General features: G+C 38.4%; 6 protein-coding genes across 6 annotated transcripts; 1 reads left to right on the top strand and 5 right to left on the bottom strand.

Moving 5' to 3' along the window:
• Positions 1–891: 891 nt before the first annotated feature.
• On the bottom strand, positions 892–2,810 carry EAE97_010864 (uncharacterized protein; the record flags this gene model as incomplete). The annotated part of the gene is made up of 2 exons (XM_038881379.1): positions 892–2,519; positions 2,573–2,810. The coding sequence occupies 2 exons, from the start codon at positions 2,808–2,810 to the stop codon at positions 892–894; spliced, it is 1,866 nt and encodes a 621-aa protein (XP_038727769.1).
• Positions 2,811–3,586: 776 nt separating this feature from the next.
• On the bottom strand, positions 3,587–4,963 carry EAE97_010863 (uncharacterized protein; the record flags this gene model as incomplete). The annotated part of the gene is made up of 3 exons (XM_038881378.1): positions 3,587–3,991; positions 4,120–4,571; positions 4,744–4,963. The coding sequence occupies 3 exons, from the start codon at positions 4,961–4,963 to the stop codon at positions 3,587–3,589; spliced, it is 1,077 nt and encodes a 358-aa protein (XP_038727768.1).
• A 1,850-nt stretch (positions 4,964–6,813) lies between these two features.
• Positions 6,814–8,612, top strand: EAE97_010862 (uncharacterized protein; the record flags this gene model as incomplete). Its single annotated transcript, XM_038881377.1, has 3 exons — positions 6,814–7,100; positions 7,134–7,644; positions 7,719–8,612. The coding sequence occupies 3 exons, from the start codon at positions 6,814–6,816 to the stop codon at positions 8,610–8,612; spliced, it is 1,692 nt and encodes a 563-aa protein (XP_038727767.1).
• Positions 8,613–9,174: 562 nt separating this feature from the next.
• Positions 9,175–10,898, bottom strand: EAE97_010861 (uncharacterized protein). The gene is made up of 4 exons (XM_038881376.1): positions 10,657–10,898; positions 9,634–9,705; positions 9,515–9,584; positions 9,175–9,463 (listed from the first exon to the last, which is right to left on the bottom strand). Exons 1-4 carry the CDS (start codon positions 10,820–10,822, stop codon positions 9,391–9,393), a joined length of 381 nt encoding a protein of 126 aa, XP_038727766.1. The 5' UTR covers positions 10,823–10,898; the 3' UTR covers positions 9,175–9,390.
• Positions 10,899–12,402: 1,504 nt separating this feature from the next.
• On the bottom strand, positions 12,403–14,185 carry EAE97_010860 (uncharacterized protein). Its single transcript, XM_038881375.1, has 4 exons — positions 13,357–14,185; positions 13,267–13,332; positions 12,720–12,950; positions 12,403–12,568 (listed from the first exon to the last, which is right to left on the bottom strand). The coding sequence occupies exons 1-4, from the start codon at positions 13,921–13,923 to the stop codon at positions 12,407–12,409; spliced, it is 1,026 nt and encodes a 341-aa protein (XP_038727765.1). The 5' UTR covers positions 13,924–14,185; the 3' UTR covers positions 12,403–12,406.
• Positions 14,186–15,215: 1,030 nt separating this feature from the next.
• Positions 15,216–17,105, bottom strand: EAE97_010859 (uncharacterized protein; the record flags this gene model as incomplete). The annotated part of the gene is made up of 1 exon (XM_038881374.1): positions 15,216–17,105. The coding sequence occupies one exon, from the start codon at positions 17,103–17,105 to the stop codon at positions 15,216–15,218; it is 1,890 nt and encodes a 629-aa protein (XP_038727764.1).
• Positions 17,106–17,643: the final 538 nt, after the last annotated feature.

Genomic DNA, 17,643 nt, shown 5'->3' with positions numbered 1-17,643 from the left:
AATTATTTCATAGTTTCCTACTCAAGTACACAAAATAAAACTTGGTGTCATCAGAAAATGAGAAGAACGTTGAAGATATCGGAGGATTCTCTGTAATGATATTCCAGCCCGTGATTTTTTGAATATACGTATTAGTCTTTTGATATTCAGAGCAAGCGAGATTATTAATAGTATACATGAAAAATAAAACAAACCAAACCAAAATCAAATACCAACAGAGGTCAGGAAATGGCGATGACAGACATCTATTGAAACTCATCGTCAATATCAGTAAAATTCTATGAATGACTATGTTCATCATCGACACTTGTCGTATCATTCACATTGTCATATATTTCTAGATTCAAGATGGAAGAACCGAAATCAACTCAAAATTGACAAAATCCCGAATTTTCTCTTGAAGTCGATCTATGAAGACTTTCGAAAGTCCACAGAATATGAACCTTTACTTGACCAAATCATTTTATTACCAGTGTTAATTTTTAAATAATTCGGAAATCAATCAAGTCGAAATCTGGCACCATTCAAGCCGGAACCTGATATCATTTCACCATACTATCCACTCTTGACTTATGGCGGCTTTATTTCTCAGATTCCTGCACCGGTCGGCCTATCGTCAGTCTATCGTTAGCATATCATAAAACCAAATATTCTCGAATTTAAATGCAACTTTAATATTAGATATAAAACCCGCTATCCCATTTACTCCCGTTACATATTCGGGGTATCTTGTACTTTCCTATAATACATATCCATATATCCGTATGCTTATCATAAAAACGCCTTTTAATAATTCATCCACACCATCTAGTAACAAATTCAACTCCAACTCTCCTATCTCCCATCTCAAATAATTCAACTCCATCTCCATCTCAAATTCCTTCATCTCCATCAAACATTATATCCATTACCACTTCCAACACCATCTAAATCCATAAATTGATCAATATCTGGTATAACAACACTTGGTTGTGGAATTGTTGATTCAGGAAAAATATTATCAGCTGGAGGACCATCTAAACCTCTACCAACTTGATAACTATCTGGTACTGATTTTCCTAATGTTGTTCTTCTATTCTTTTGTCTCTTTCCAGTTCCTCCAATTGTATCACCTCTTCCATTCATCCATAAACTAGCATCACTAGTTTCACCTCTTCCAATACCAAGTTGATATGCTTCCATACCTCTCAAAACTGGTAATAAAAGTCGAGTTTCATACCAACGTCCTTTAATATCAGCTAATCCTCGACGAGCTGCTGGTTCAAGTAATTGCCATTCATACCAAGTACGTTTCTTAGCATTATCTGCTACTTCATTACGAAATCTTAAATCAGATACCATTCGAGGAGGTAAATCTGGTGTTGGCCATTGTGATCGATTATTATATGGCATTGGCATTTCGACAAATTTGTAAACATCTCCCACAAATGTTACAATTGTCAAAAGTGGATTTGTTTGTACTGTACGTTCAATGAGTTTTTGAACTACAAGTACCACAATTGAATCCCCATCAACACGTAAACGAACTGGTTCACCAACCCAAATCTTTTCAGCTCCAAGAAACATTCCATTATAATGAATTTCTCCAGGAGATACGATGGCTTTTTCAAGTCTATCAAATAGAGAATAACTTCCATCAATAACTTTTGCTGCCAAGATACTACCATCAACTTGGTAATCACCTCCACCATATTCACCTCGAACAATTCGATCCCAAGGTACTTCATCATATGGAATGTTATTGATTGAACTGATTGTTGTTTGAGGTACACTCCAAGCAAGCCAAGGTCTAATTGATTCTTGATCTTTGATTTGAGCTGGTGAATGTGAAAGTGGATGAGAAAGTGGTTGAACTAAATATTCCGCTTGAAAATGTTCATATCTTCTCTTTGATACAACCGCAAGACCCCAAGCATGTCCTCTATTAAACCAAACTAATTCTCCTGTACGATAAATGAGTCCAGTATCAGGTGTACTATCGAGTTTTTGTTCTTGTGATCGAATTGATGAAGTTGGTTGAGGTGATGATGTTGATGATCCAGAAGCTACTGATCCAGTTGTAGATCCGGTAGTAGATCCGGTAGTAGAAATGACTTTTTGAGGTATGCTAACAATTGGCATGGTATCTTTCTTGATTTCTTTCTTTGGAGGTGGTATGCTGACGACTGGAGTAGTTGCCTTGATTTCCTTTTTCACTGCGCCATTATCTTGTTTGATTGCTTCATCTTGTGGATCATCCTCTCCAAATGGTGAACAAACTTTACATGAACAATTCCTTGGGTCGCCATCTGGATCCGTACTTAACCAAAGTACATGAGGGAAAAAATCTGCCGGACTTCGATATCTCTTCTTTCGACCTTGTGGATGTCCATATAAATATGTATCTTGTCGTTCATAAACTCCGGCTGTGTGTCGACCCTTTTCCTTTTTCATCTCTGCCTCCAATTTATTCTTATTATATTTGAGGTGTTCCCATAAAACATATCCTTCAGGTAGATCTTTAAGTACGTAATTCCTATCTGCGATGAAGTTAGTTGATGATGATGATGGAAATTTGGGAATGCCATATTACCAGAATGCTCTTTTCCTCCTAAATAATGCATCAACATGCCACCAATCTTTCTTCTCCAATCTATAGCTTTTGGTTCATCATAATCGAGTTTCTTGTAAAAATCAACAATTCCTTCGGCATCTTCTTTATCATTCAATTGTGCTGGTGTTGGTTGATTTAGTTCTTTGATACCTGTCTTTGTAATGATTTCTAATTGACCATCTGATCTACAGATAGTAATAGGATGAAATGGTGCCATGATGGCAATTGTTTATGATTGAATAATTAATTGTTGATGGTATGATGGTAACCTTGAGATAAAAAGTTGTGGGGTTGAGCTAGGTTCTAGTTTGAGTAATGTTGCATCTATGTATTACTAAGAGGTTACTAAAGGTTATCATGGTCGGTCGGATTAACTTGAGCCCGACTACCGAAAAAACAAACTCCCTCGACGTCAGCGAAAAAACAGGCGGGAATTGACCACCATTTGAAAGAGCTTCAATAGTTAGAATCTTTTTTCGATATATAATTAAATAAATTAAAAACTTATTATCAATACAAAGAAGACTCAAATTTTCGTTTTCTTTTTTCAAATTCTAGTACTTGATTGGAAATAAATTTATAATCTATTAAAGAAGGCCTCTGAAAGAGTATTCTATAACCGATAGGTCGGTCGGTATGTGATTAAACATTAGATGGGAATATATAGGATGTAAAGATAAAATATAGGTAGTAGCTAGATAGAGTCGTAGAAGACTTGAATGGAATTAAATATATTAAGGAGAGATATGAATAATAGTTAGGATACCGGGTGTGGTAGAGTAAAGCATAACGTGGTACGCATAGCTAGGTACCTAGGTATGGTGGTTTAGGTGTGGCGGGGTAGTTATGGCGGGGTAGAGACACAAAGGTATAACTTTTATTGTACTGACCGGGCTACTTAAGTTGCGGGAAACTCACGGAGATGAGAACGAAGAAAGTATTTGGACCGATTCCTTAAATCATAATTTTAATGTTATCTTTGTATTCAACTATCTAATCATCTAAATCACCCGATTCAACCAAATCTAAAAGTTCCAACATAGGATCCATCATGTCCATATACTCATCCGTCGTTTCCTTGAAATTCTCCTTACTATCCGCCAAACTTTCTTTCAAAACTTGCAGTTGCTTCAGAGCTTCACTCATCTCTTCCAATTGTTCTTCTTGTTCTTCTGCTGAAGTATAAATCCTTCGAAGCATACTAGTTTCCTCCTGTAATTTCATCATCTCCTTTCGAATACTTGGTATAAACCAAGTTGATTTCAATAAATCTTCTTTAGCTAAAGCCCAGTATTGTTCTTCATGCTTATATGAATTCGCAACGCTTACACCAGCAACAAAATGAGAAAATCCTCCGCCATGTGATGAATAAGCTTGAGCATATCTCGAACATAAAATCTCCCCAAATGTTCCATGACATGGTTCAATGCAATTAAAAATTACATATTGATGATTTTTATAGATACCACCTTCCGTTGCAAAGATAGCTTCAATCAAATTCATGATGTAATGTAATTGGAACTCACATGCTTTCTATGTTGATCCAAACGTTGAAGACTTGATGCAAATCCGACTTCGGAAATAGGACGAGATAATGGTTCATCCCATCGATTCTTGAATTCATTGAATTCAATTCTCCCACGAACAAGTGAAATCCAATCACTTATAACTTTATATTGAGTATCACCCTTGATATATCTTCTGGTTCCATCTGATTCGGCCTTGTAATTACCAATAACTTCATCAATCTTTTTGGAAATTCGATATGACGTTTGATCATTAGGTTTACCAAATCCCCTAATGTAAATGTCAGCGATATTCAAAACATGTTCTAATTGTGCGGGTGAAGGGGATACTCCAATTGCGTTGACCAAATAATGAATATAAATGAAAATCCTCTTTTCTCTTCTATTTCCTTCCATCATAGACGACATATGTGCTCTCATAGATGTCATTAATGGATCCGAGTAAGCTCTTGCTAAATCTCCTTGTACAAGATGTTTCAACACATCAGGATGAATACATGCCGACATGAAAAGTAGTTTGAGTTTTCATTACCTCAAGATTTCCATCTTCCCTTCTTTTGTTAACCCGTTTATCACAAGGAAACCCTTTTAAATCCAAAGAAGCATCCACCAATTCTCTCAAACCTTTTGAATGTGCTTCGGTAAGTCGTTCGGAATAAGCATCAAGTATCATTCCAGGATTTTCGGCATACTCTCCATCATTAATATCAACCATTAGTGGGTTCCAGACTGGTCTTAATTCGGCTGTAGCTTCCAAGTTCATGGCTTCAAGTTCGTTTCCAGATTTTTCAAATATGGAATCAATTATGTCTTGGAATGCTACCTCGTCGAAATTATTGAGCATCTCTTCATATTCACTGTCAAATTCCCAATTGTCATTGTCATATTCAAATTCTCCCACTTATTCTTCTGTCGGTTGGTTGTCCGAATCGATGGTCATGGGATCGGGTGAATTCGAAGATTTGGATTGGAAAGGAGGAACTCCTACTTCTGAATGCGCTGTGGATTGATCAGTTACCGGTAAAGGCCTTGATTAATTCGATGATGAAATTGGACTTTTCGCAGATTGTCCAAGGGATGAGTGGTATGCTGCTACGCTAATCGCAAGTTGTCTAAATTTCGATGAAGATTCCAGATGCGAAGTTTCGGAAGCCGAATCTCCAGCAGATTTTTGGACTGATTGTGGAGATTCAGAGGCCACTCGTCTTGTTGATCGTGAAAGAACAGAGAAACCACTAGATGACTCTACATTGATTTTTTGGGCTGTAGGATATCTTCTTGAAAATCCAGCATTTTTTGGTAATGGTGGTGGAGGCATTAAAGTATATGCGTCACCCTGATTCAGACGAGAAACATTATCCAGTGGAGGACTACTCATATTTGAATCATTACCACCTGAAATGGGAGAATTTTCACTTCTTGATGCTAGTGAAAATAGTGCAGGCGCTGACGTATGCTTATTTCCTGACCTCGGACGAGTATCACCAGTAACTGCAGAGTTACCTGTATTATTTCCACCCGAAATGGAAGAATTCCCGCTTCTTGATTTCTTCTCAATCGATCTTGACTTACTAGGTGTATCATCAAATCTTCTCTTTGGAGTTGATAGTGATCTCTCATCTTTTGAATTCCAAATATGTCCCAACTCACCATACCTCTGCTTCCAGTTCATACCATACCAGGCTTCCCATTTCTCAACCATTTCTCCATACTTGCTCTTCATTTCTTCTTCACCAATGTGATAGATCTCATTCTTACCTTTAAAATCTTCCCAAAATTGGACTTCATATAGAAATGATCCATCTTTTCTATTCCATTTATCATGAATCTTCCAAATTTGGAAGACCGGTTTGCCAAGACCATCAATTGATGCTTGCTTGGAACCTGTTGGTTCAAAAATCATGAGGAATTTCTCCATCTTGATTATTATAGATTTTTTAAGGTAGTGCCACGCACAACGTCAAAAGAACACCGGAGTAAACTAATGATAAAATGGGAAGGAAAACTTTCAAAGGGCTCCGAAGCCGCCCACAGCTCAGAGAAACCAGTCTCTGATAGGGTTAGGTTAAGGCGCTTATTTGAAAGGGGAAGGAGATATTTGAGGTAGGGCGATTGTCGATTGATAATTTGAATGATCAACTACTCATGTATCTATTCTCAATTGAATTCTTAAGATAGAGTTATTATAAAAGTTGATGTATTGGAGGAAAAAAAGAAAGTGAATTTCATACAACGTGAGGACTTGGGACGATGTTCCCTAGTTAGCGGCCGCTAGCGTTTGATTACATAAGCTTTTTTTCTTTTCTCCCCAGATTCTCTTCCTCCCTACAAATCAAACAATGTTATCGTCTGATGTTCCTTTTAAATTAACACACTTTCATCAAACGACTCACATTATAATCTCATTTGATATCACCCGAAGCTTTCACAATCAATTGGACCTATTATTGCACACCCAGACCTGGACTAGTTCCTAACTTTGGGTGACCAATTTCAGTAATTTTGATTATGCCCCCCCCTCTCCCTTCCCCTCTCGTCCCTCCCCCCCCTTTTGAATAAAATCTTTTTACTCAACCCTATCAGAGACTGGTTTCTCTGAGCTGTGGGTCGTTTAGAGACTTATTGAAAAGTTCCCCCCCCCTCTATCAACTATTCACTTAGTTGACGCCCGCTGTGTGCGGAAATCTTTTTAAAATGGCATCTAATGTCAATAATGGCTCTGGCCAAGTCGAAAGACGTGTGACTCGTAGTGGTCAAGTACCAAATGTTCGAAGTCAAAGTGAGAATCGAAGGAACCGCAATAGTCAAGTGGCTGCGGTCGCAAATGAGGGTGAAGATGATGATGAAAACCCTCCACCAACCCCTGCACCACGAAGTCGTGCATCTAGAAACGCTCCTAGGTCACAACGTGATACTAGAGATGCTTTTACTAGAATGATTGCACCAACCCTCCAGATTGATCGATATAAACTGGAATTGGAGTCTGCTGGATAAGAGTTGATGAAAGAGATTAGAGATCTCAACTTTGAAGAAGGCTTTGACGTTGGAGTCGAGGTTAAAGATCGTGAAAGGGGTATTGGAAATGGAGATAAGATATTGGAAGCATCTCGAAGAGCCGTTACTTGGATTGAATCCCAAATCAAGTCCTACGGTTCGATAACGGAAAAACGTGCAGAGAAAATGAAGAAGTACCAAAAACTTCTCTCTACTTTATCGGTAAAAGTTCAAATTTTGTTGGAGCGTTTGTTGGTTGAGAGACAAGGTCATATTATCGATTTGACACGTAAGAATGAAGGATTGTTAACACAAGTTGGAATCCTTACTGGTAAAATTACGGATCTTACCCAAAATTCATCAACGACAAACATTGAATGTAATGAATTGAAGGAGTTTCTCCAAGAAAATCTCAGCGCTTTGAAACTTGAGAACGAAGAGAATATTGAAATGGAAGCAATTTCGAATCTCCGGAAACAACACGAACAATCATTGTATCGAAATGAAGAAATTTCTAGACAGAAAGGTAGGGTAGATGGAGAATTGATTCAATCTCGTGAGGAATGTGAGAGACTCAGATCAGAAAAAAAATTCTATTTCGCGAGAACCAGGAATTAAAGAATGCGGCATTGGTATCGGCACAAGCGATTCAACAACTTAGAGAACAGGTAGGTCAACCCAGCTTCCATCGTCCACTAAGGGTTAATACCACGTTTTCCGGTCAAAGTCATGCTATCCAACAATCACCAGAGCCACTTGGATTTATTGCACCTCAATCACCTTATGGTGAATCTGCACGACTGCAACAACCACCATCATCACCATCTACCACCTCCGGTTTCCAGTCTTTCCCCTCGTATGGATATATTGGACCACCTTTCCCAGCATTTCCCTTTGATGAATCTCATTCACCACAATTCCCTGCACATTCACCGGCATTCGGACAACCGTCATCTTCTGGATACGGATTGAATTCAGGCTCACCACCCACTTATCCAACTTCAATGCAGCCACCTGCGCGTCAATCTCCGTCGCATACACCTGGACTCAATAGTCCACCTGGATTTGAACAATCAAATCCTCCCCCGATGCAAGGACAATTTGGCAAATTTAAATTACAGCCATCTCCGGCTAATGCGGCTTATAAGTTTTTAATCAGTGGAGGAGTCGAAGGAGGTGTAACGACCTTAAATGTTCCACCTGAATTGAATCAAAAGATGACTGATCAAATAACTAAATGGTCAAAGTCTTCAAAGGCTTCGAGTTGGTTTCAGGTCACCCCGGTAAGTAGAACTCGTTGTGTGCATGTTAGATTGAGGAATATTGCATACGCTGTAGCGCCTGCTACTTCAAATAATGGAGATAAATTTGCCTGTCTACATTGTATGAATAGGGGTTTGCTGTGTGTTTTGGTTGGAAGAGATGGTCCAGTAATTGCACCCTTGAATCTTCGGGAAAGATTACCAGGTGCTACACCTCAATCTCCGGGTATTATATAAGATAAATATATACAATTCAATTGCAAATAAATTCCGAGCTTGACACATGTGAAACGTTCTCAACGTTGTGTTTGTATTCATCAACCAATAGTGACGCTCTGCTGGCCCTCCGAGAGCTACTACCATAGTAGCCGAACATTGAGTTTTGAGAGGGAAGGATCGAGTTGATATTGTATATCAGATTGATCAAGATAAGGTCTCCCAAGTGACCACATAGAATTATGCAAGATCTTACCCTTTTATCATTGCTTAAAAAGCCAAAATCAACCCAAAAGGCAATTAAAATTCCTACCGACTTCAAAATCTATCCTCTCTGAATACTTGATTTCAAGAAAAGCGGGAGCAACCCCAAACATTCACAACATTTTCAAAGATCCGTCTCGCATTTTTTATTCGAATTTCTCATTTAGTATTGAAAGATGGAACTTCTAATTTCTGGACTCTCGGAATGAACATCTTGACTCAATCCTGCTGCGATCTTGTTCTTTTACAATCTGGTGTTGAACATCATTGAAACAGAGACATCCAACCAAATTCTATTGTAATCTTCTTGACTTCCCAAAGCAGCCCCTCCAACCCGTCTCCAACACTCTACTTTCACCCTGCAACGTTTTTAGCATCTCTTCTCTTAGGAGTCGTAATAAGTTTCACGTTGTTCTCTTTCACTGCAACACCATCGACACTCTGTCCTCCGAAGACCGATCCAAACCCTCACTTCCGCATTCGCCCCATATCGTTGTTAGCACCTTTCCTTCTCAGGATTGCAATAATACCCACACTATCCTCTCTGCCGTGCCTTCCACACTCTGTTCTCCAATGGCCGAAATAAACCTTTCGCTTCCCAGTTCGCCCTGTAGCATTGTCAGACTCTCATCTCCAGGGAAATGTCATGAGTGACGCACTTCGTCCCTGCACTTCCGCTGGCACCCCCTCCCTTGAGCATCGGCGTACTCCTGTCAATGTTCATCCACCCTGCATCCTTGTTAGCATCTTGTCTTTTTGGAATGGTAGTAACACTCACGCGATAATCTCCGTAGCTCGATTGTACCCCGCTTCCTAAAGACCCCACTTGATATCATCCCCGTCTTTAATTCTGCGACTTCGTTAGCATTTAATCACCTGCGAGCAGATCTAGAAGACACTCCCCCATTATTCTGTATTTCTATCAAAGGCCCGCCTGTCATTTACTTCCCTTAGTACGATCCTGGTTGAACTAATGTAATCATCCTCATCATCACTAAACGTATTGGCCGAGCCATTTGAAGTCAATCTCCGTCCATCATCAAAAGAGCAAGTCTTAAGTAGGGTTAAGAAATGAAAACTTTCTCAAACAGCCTCTTGGTGTATTTGTTCCCTCATTATAAGAGTAAAGCTCAGAAAACTTCCCCGCTGCCCACAGCCGAGAGAAACCAGTCTAACGTAGGGTTAAGAAAAGAAGTCACCGAGCCTTTTGGTGCACTCATTCTGCCTGGATATAGTGAAGGTGTCTGAACAGTATTTACTACACAAGTGCAGAGGCTTCAGCTTGCTTCCTGGTATATTGATTCCGCACTTCTCAGAGCCTCTTTTCTGCGAGTGTCAAAAGAACAAGTCTAAAGCGGGGCAAGAAAAGAAACTCCTCTTGAAAAGACGAAACCAAGTACCATTTATCGATATCGAAGGAGGTTATAAATTCAGGACACAGCCAAGATAAGACCCGCGAAGATGATGATGAGGACGAGACAGGAAACAACCAGGATCGAAATATATCGTAAAGTGATTGACGGCAACGTCGATTCGTGGGCTTCGCGCGACTGTATGAGAATGTTAGATAATTGGGTCTGCAGGTTTTTGTATTCAATTAAACATTCGTCGAAAAATGCTTCTCTTGCTGTTTCTTTGTCGGTGGTTGAACGTGGTCGATCTATCATACCTTTTGGTCAGTCGATGTGTTAATTGTTTTCTCTTGTCAAGCTGGACAAGGTGAGAATAAAGAGAGAAGTTGAGATACTTAATGAAAAGGCTTATGGAACTTTTGAAGCCACTTAGAAGGAAGATTAAATACCTTCGATGGAAAGACTGATTGAAATGACCAAAATTTTCGAGGCCATTGTGATCTCATGTTTGTCGAAATTGCCGCAAAACTGAGGTAGTTTATTGGAGTGCGTTGTGAAAATGCGTGGTAAAGAAGAGATGTTTGATGAAACCGAAAGAGTTAACTGTTTTAACATTGATGCTATTGTATTGGCAGCGGCAGCAGATCTTGTCAATACTTGGTATTTTTGTTGTCATAGTATAAGATCGAAGATCAAAGTGAGATAAAAGGTGGTTCACGCGATGGAGGTATCTTACTGCCTACCTACCTCTCTAGTACCCAACCAACCCAAATCACGCTAAGTGCTATCTGTAAAGGCTTCACTTTTAACATACCTCAAATCTCAGCCGCAACCAATTTTAAGTGATGACAGAAATAATTAGGCGGGAAGACTAGTCGTGCACCTAAAAAAAAAAGTAGTTGCCAAGGCTACTAGCCACTCCGCCCTTCATATGATTACCTCTTCCTCGAAAGAATACTTGACATTAATTCTAAAATCTTGACCAGCTATGAAAGGTAAGAGATATACCAATATCCAAGCACCAATAGGATAGTAACAGGAATAGATGTTGTGAAATAAAGACCCTCGAATCGTGTTATGGAGATTGCAGAATCATCTCCCAGCTCTACTCACACATCTTATCTTGAATATCTGGTCCATTCGAAGAGATATGGATAAGTTGAATAAGTACTACGTTCTCTATTCTTATCCCCTTATGTTTCCCGCCAACACACTGCCGTCGATGTTCGATACCAAATCAATCAATCAATCCTTCAAATCCAATCTTAAACGTATACCTAAAGAGTGTTCTCTACTGAAAGACTAGGTATATCTTACACATATCAAACTGACTTTAAATCATACCCATAGATATCCAGTTACCAATACCTTCACTATCTACTCCCCTCTGATAGATCAAACATGCTACTCATTCTTTTCCATCTTATTATTCGAAGATATGACGATACCAAACTAGCTTGATTGTATTTTTCACAAGAGTCACTACTCTATCTTCAGATCTCTGCTCAACTTCTCAAGACCAAGTACATAGAAATCCCTCAATGCTTCAACGCCTCCACCCCTCCAACTCTCTACTCCTTCACCCCTTCTTCTGCCCTAACCCCACAACATCCATAACATCCACACCACCTCACAGCACCACCTCACAAAATAGTGACGCTCCGCTAGCCCTCCGGGGGCCACTGCCGTGGTGGCCGAATATTAGATTTTGAGAAGAAAAAATCAAGTCAACATTTTACATTCCACCGATCAAAATAAGATCTCTCCAAATTTCTTCCCCGAAATGATAACTCATAATTCATATTCATTACTCATTACTCATTACTCATTACTCATTACTCATTACTCATTACTCATTACTCATTACTCATTTGATTACCTAAACTACCCATCCATCCGCAATTTTCATACAACCATTCATAGACATTCTACTTTATCATCAAAGGGATTCTCCAACATGTAGTCCTCTAGCGATCAAATGATCACTGCAAACCTTTTCAGACATACATCAATCCCTCCCATCCCATCCCATCCCATGACATCAAATCCCCAAATTCCGAGACACCAATAACCCCTTTCATTTCTATTACCTCCTCATTCTCAACCTTTAATCAATTACTCCTTTCAAGATTCCTCCCGAGTCCATCCATCTTTTTATAATTCCTCCCCCTCCCCGCTGAACTACCCCACCCCCACAAATTACCTCATCGCACATCTCGGATAATAATACTCATATTCATATGCTTTTAATAGCCCCACCAAATGCATTACCGATGCTGCCACCACTAGAAGATGAAAAATTTGATGTGAATGACCTATTATATCGAATTTACCCGGAAAATAACATTCGGGTATACGTAGCTTTTTTGATATTAGTTTTTTATTCGTCCATTAATTTTATTCGAAAAAGTAAGACTCTTACAGATCCATTTAGAATCTATATTCTCTGCTCTGAAGTACGGAATCCAAGCGCGAAGAAAAGAAAGAGAAAAGAAGGGGGAAAAAAACTTACACTATAAACCACTGCTCCAAGAACAAGAAATCCACCTTCTCCAAGATACCAAGGCATACCGGTTCCATTAACAACTTGATTCCAACCAAAATAAACAATGGCATGAATAATAGGAGCAAAAGCCGAACATCCAGTTCCTATAAAAATACATACACGAAAGGTACGCCAACGAAGACCTTGAAAATTTGGATGTAATAGAAGGATGAGGGTTGCGGAAGTAAGAGTTATGATCTAGGTGATGTAAGTATGTTGGTGATTTTATGGTTGATAGGTAGAGGTTTGGAGTGATGATGGAGAGGATGGAGAGGAAGGAGGAGGAGAAGAAGACGGAAGAGGAGAGGATGGAGAAGAAGAAAAAGAAGTGGGAAGAAAAGAATAGGAGAGGTGGATATATAAGATAGAAGAAGGATGGAGAAGAGAAGGAGAGGGGCGTAATTGGAGGTGTAAGATAGAAAGACAAAATAGAGGGAGGGGAGGTGTAAGATAGAAGGACAGAAGAGGGGGGGTAAGTTGTAAGATAGGACACAAGAAGGGAGGGAAGGTATACAGTAAAAGAACGCAGAAGAGAAGTAGAAAGAGGGGAGGTGATGGTAAAAGCAGAATACGATGACGACTATAACGATAAAAAAAAACCCACCATAACCCAATATCCCACTTGAAACCTCCACTCACAATAAAATGCAAGATAAATTCCCGTTACAAAATCTCCCAAAATCGCCAGGACAATCCCCACAAAATCCAACTTTAACCAAATCTCCGCTACCCCTTTCGAATGATTCATCAACGTATGATATCCCATACTAAACCCCATACAAATCATAGTCGTTAGAAAAAAGATGGAAAAAATAAATCGATCCACCAATGGACTTTCGGGAAAATGTATGGAAAAGATGTAAAAGATAAGTCCAGTGAGGAGAAGACACGTAAAAAAGGGTATAGAATGAGTATGGATATTGAAGCTTTCGTTATGAAGTGTAAAGAATGTTTTGAGAGAATCCCGAAGAGAGTGAGTGATAGGTCGATAAGAGGTAAAGATTGAAGGATTATCTTGATGCCATGATGGGAGATCATCATATGTAATTAAACCTTTATGAGAAGTAGAGGATGAATCATGTTGACAAGTAAGTGGACTGGGTGGTTTTTCACATTCTGATTGTCGAAAGTTTGGTAGAGTGGAATCGGGAATTTTGGATTTTTCCATCATGTTGTGATAATGGATTCGAGATGATGAGGTTGGAATTTGTAGGGGAAAGAGATATTAATGTATTTAATAAGAATAATATAAAAATATAGTTGTTGGAAGGAATTATGATGAGCGCTTGTGTTATAAAAAAGCCTTGAAAAGGAATAATGGTAAGAGCGCTTGTGTTGTAAAGGTGTGTTTGAATATGATTGAAAGTAGGTGACATATATATAATTTAATATCGAATGTATTGAGGATGAATTAAGGTATAGAATATCTTTGATTAACTTTCATTCATTCAATAAATAATTCCAGATTTAGAAAAGTTCAAGAAGTATATACCTAGGTGCTGATACCTAGTAGGTATGATGAGTAAAACACTAGTCTATTCATTCGAGGATTCAAGAACTCAAGAACTCAAGAACTCAAGAACTCAAGAACTCAAGAACTCAAGAACTCCAGATCCTTCAAGAGAACAAACAATCATATTAAACTTTCCAAACCCTAAGAAATATAATCATGAAATTTTTGATTCTAGAAAAGAGAAAGAAGAAGAAAAAAGATGGGGAAAAAATGGAAATATTGATTGCTCATAGATACATAGTGCTTACCAAAAAAAGATGAAAGAGATCCGATCGATGAATCGGAAATCCGGGTAAAATAATAAATCCGATTACGCCGATATTATTGACGTACCTACGTATAAGGTAAGAAACCAGGGGGGAGAGATGGAGTTTTTTGTATTGGATGACTATATACTAGGCAAGTCTAGAAATTGATGAGATATGAATTGTAAATGAATAATATATGATTGAACATGATCGGATATGATCTTATAATTGGATATAATCTTATATGATTTTATGATCATTATGGAAATATATACAGTATATATATATCAAATAAATAATACTCATCATTCATTTACTAAATAGAATACTACCTAAGTAAGCTATTATAACTATCAAAAACCACAAGTTCAATCTTTTCAATATATAAATCATCTCAAGTATAAATTCAAACGGGTATGTGCTAAAATTAAATCATTCAATACTAGATACAAACGCTAAAACTATTGAATATACGAAAGATCATTAAACTTTCTCGTTCATCTTTCCCTCATTCGACATTACTTGAGTATTAGTATTTCCTGTTTCCTCTCTTCCTTTCTCATCTCTTACTTTCTGCTCCTCATTCTCCTCTTTGATCTTCTCCTCTCATACTTTCTTCTCAATCTCCCCTCGTACCCTCTGCCCCTCACTCTCCTCTCTTTTCTTCTCATCCTCCCCTCTTGCTTTCTCCTCTCTTACTCTCTAATCTCTTACTTTCTGCTCTTCATTCTCCCCTCCTTCTTTCTTCTCTTTATTCTCCCCTCCTTCTTTCTTCTTATTCACCTCTCTTAATTCCTTTCCTTCAGCCTCCTTTTCCATTCTTACCATTCTTTCTTCTCGCCAAATTGGTCCCCATTTTAATTCAATCCATAACATTGGACTCGTAATAATACATACAAGAGCAATAAATGTAAAACACCATCCTCTTCCCATATGATCAATCATAATAGTAATGATACCTGTTCCACCTGCACCAAGTAAACATCTTACAAGGTTATTTGCTGCAGTCGCAGTAGATGGGCTTTGAGGATATAAATCAACAACAAGTGTACTAAGAATATTAAAAGAACCATTGATAAAAAGTCCTAAAAAGAATTGAAGTATGAGTGGTGCAGCCAAATTGGCATTCTTTTCCAAAACCCAACCATAACATAAATAACAAGCAAGTCCCATAGTTAAAAGAGGCCAAATCATTTCTAATCTGGCTCTTTCAATTGGAAAATGTCTCAAGTTATCACCTCTCTTATGATCGATACTAAATCCAATTTCTCTAGCAATCTTCCGATAATTTCGATCTAGCATCTTACCATTAATGATACTAGCCAAAGCACAACCACTTCCAAATGGAATATAACATAAACCAATTTGTAAATCATTGAAATTATAAATTTCTTTGAAAAGTTGAGGTAGAGAAGCAGTAACATCATAGAACGCTGTGTAAATTAAAGCATTATAAAATAATACCACGGCAACATCCTTCTCCATGACAATATAAACAGTCTTTAAAGGATTTGGCCATCGTAATTGTCGTTTACTTGCAAGTTCAGCTTGAGCAAGTTTTCTACTTTCAGATGTAACGGTTCGAGAAAGTTGATTTTCCGATTTTTGTTCTTTTCGATATTTCCACCAATCAATAATTGTCATATTCCAACCTTGAGGTGGAATAGATCCATTACCAACAACATTACGACCAGTTTCTGGTACTGTAAGAGTAAATGGGATGAGGAATAGAGCAGCGAGGATAACGAGAAACCAAAAGATTGCTCGCCATCCCAAAAATTGAGCCAAGATACCACCAATAACAGGACCAATAGCAGGACCTATCATTGTACCAGCTCCAACAATTCCCATATATGAACCACGTTCAGCACTTGTTGTTACATCTGCAACTACACCAAATCCTAAAGCAATAGCACCACTACTTCCACAACTTTGTAAACAACGTAAGATGAATAAAGCAGCATAACTATTTTGTAAAGCCAACCCAATATTTGCACCCAAATAAATAATAAAGGCGATAATATATGTAGGTCTTCTTCCAGCCATATCTGCTAAATCACCAAAAACGGTTGGTGCAAGACCTTGAAAGATCATGAAAGATGTGAGAGTTAAATTGATAAGGGTATTCGATACACCGAGATCAGTAGCGAGTGGATTGAGAGCTGGAAAGTAAATATTTGCCGATGTAGGTGAGATGAAAGCTGCCAATGTACACATTCCAACAATATATCTTTTTTCCCATACACCAAAAGCCGAATATGGTGGACCTGAAACCACAGGTGCTAATTCGAGATCTCGTGTTCCATCATGATCTTCTACAATTGAAGAAGCGGATGGAAATGGAGATGCCGATGGGAGTGGAGATGCGGATGCAGATGGGTGTGAGGATATGAATGTTGAATGATCATGATTATGAGCTTCTGTAGGGTTTTCTGGTTCGTGTGCGATGGTATCTTTTGATATTTGGTTCGCTTCGGGTATGATACTCGTAGTACTTGGCAGATTCGTTTCTTTAGGAATGATAGCACTTTGTAAACTCGCTACCATCTCTTCTGATTTTTCCACATTTTCTAATCGATTATCTTCAATCATGATGAAGAAATTGAAACATGTGAAATTGATATTCGAGTAGAGAAACAAGAATAGAAGATATACTTAAAAGATGATGAAAATCACTTACTATTGAAGAAAACATTAGAGAGACATGGTTATATAAGAATACCTAGTTAAAGCCGATCAAACATTTCAGTTATTTCCATTTTATCACCATAAAAGATGGAAATCAATATCAAATCCTAATCATTTTAGTGGTACTTTACGGCAGTCTAGATCCGATCCATCATTAAACAGATTTTCATTCGTCAAGCGATACACGCAAGACCTCGGCCGATATCGCAATTCAATCATGAAGTGATGCATTGATCGCTCGAATCTCACCAAGTGCGGTAATCGCAAAGTTGAATGCGAGTTGGGAAGGAGGATTGGGAAGGAGGATTGAGATGATGATGAATATGATGTAGTGAAATGCATATGATGAAATGAATAACGTAGTTTATCAGCATGTGGGCTATATCATCATATAGGCCACCCCTTTTTGCATACAAAATTCGTCTGTGCGTAATTGTACACT

This window comes from Botrytis byssoidea (genome assembly GCF_014898295.1).
Source record: "Botrytis byssoidea strain MUCL 94 chromosome Unknown BBYS_031, whole genome shotgun sequence".
In the NCBI taxonomy this organism is placed as follows: domain Eukaryota; kingdom Fungi; phylum Ascomycota; class Leotiomycetes; order Helotiales; family Sclerotiniaceae; genus Botrytis; species Botrytis byssoidea.
The sequence above is the reverse complement of the archived record's forward strand: the minus strand, read 5'-3'. Positions and strand labels throughout refer to the sequence as shown.

Bases quoted from the DNA above. Each gene is read 5' to 3' on its own strand.
- EAE97_010861 (XM_038881376.1), bottom strand. From the start codon at position 10,822: ATGTTAAAACAGTTAACTCTTTCGGTTTCATCAAACATCTCTTCTTTA. The intron at 9,706-10,656 runs GTATTTAATCTT...ACGAAGTCGCAG, and splicing joins AATCAGTCTTTCCATCGAAG to AATTAAAGACGGGGATGATA. The intron at 9,464-9,514 runs GTGCGTCACTCA...ACAATGCTACAG, and splicing joins AGCGGAAGTGCAGGGACGAA to GGCGAACTGGGAAGCGAAAG.
- EAE97_010860 (XM_038881375.1), bottom strand. From the start codon at position 13,923: ATGATGGAAAAATCCAAAATTCCCGATTCCACTCTACCAAACTTTCGA. The intron at 13,333-13,356 runs GTGGGTTTTTTT...TTATCGTTATAG, and splicing joins AAGTGGGATATTGGGTTATG to TCGTCATCGTATTCTGCTTT. The intron at 12,569-12,719 runs GTAAGTTTTTTT...ATATCAAAAAAG, and splicing joins TTGGAGCAGTGGTTTATAGT to CTACGTATACCCGAATGTTA.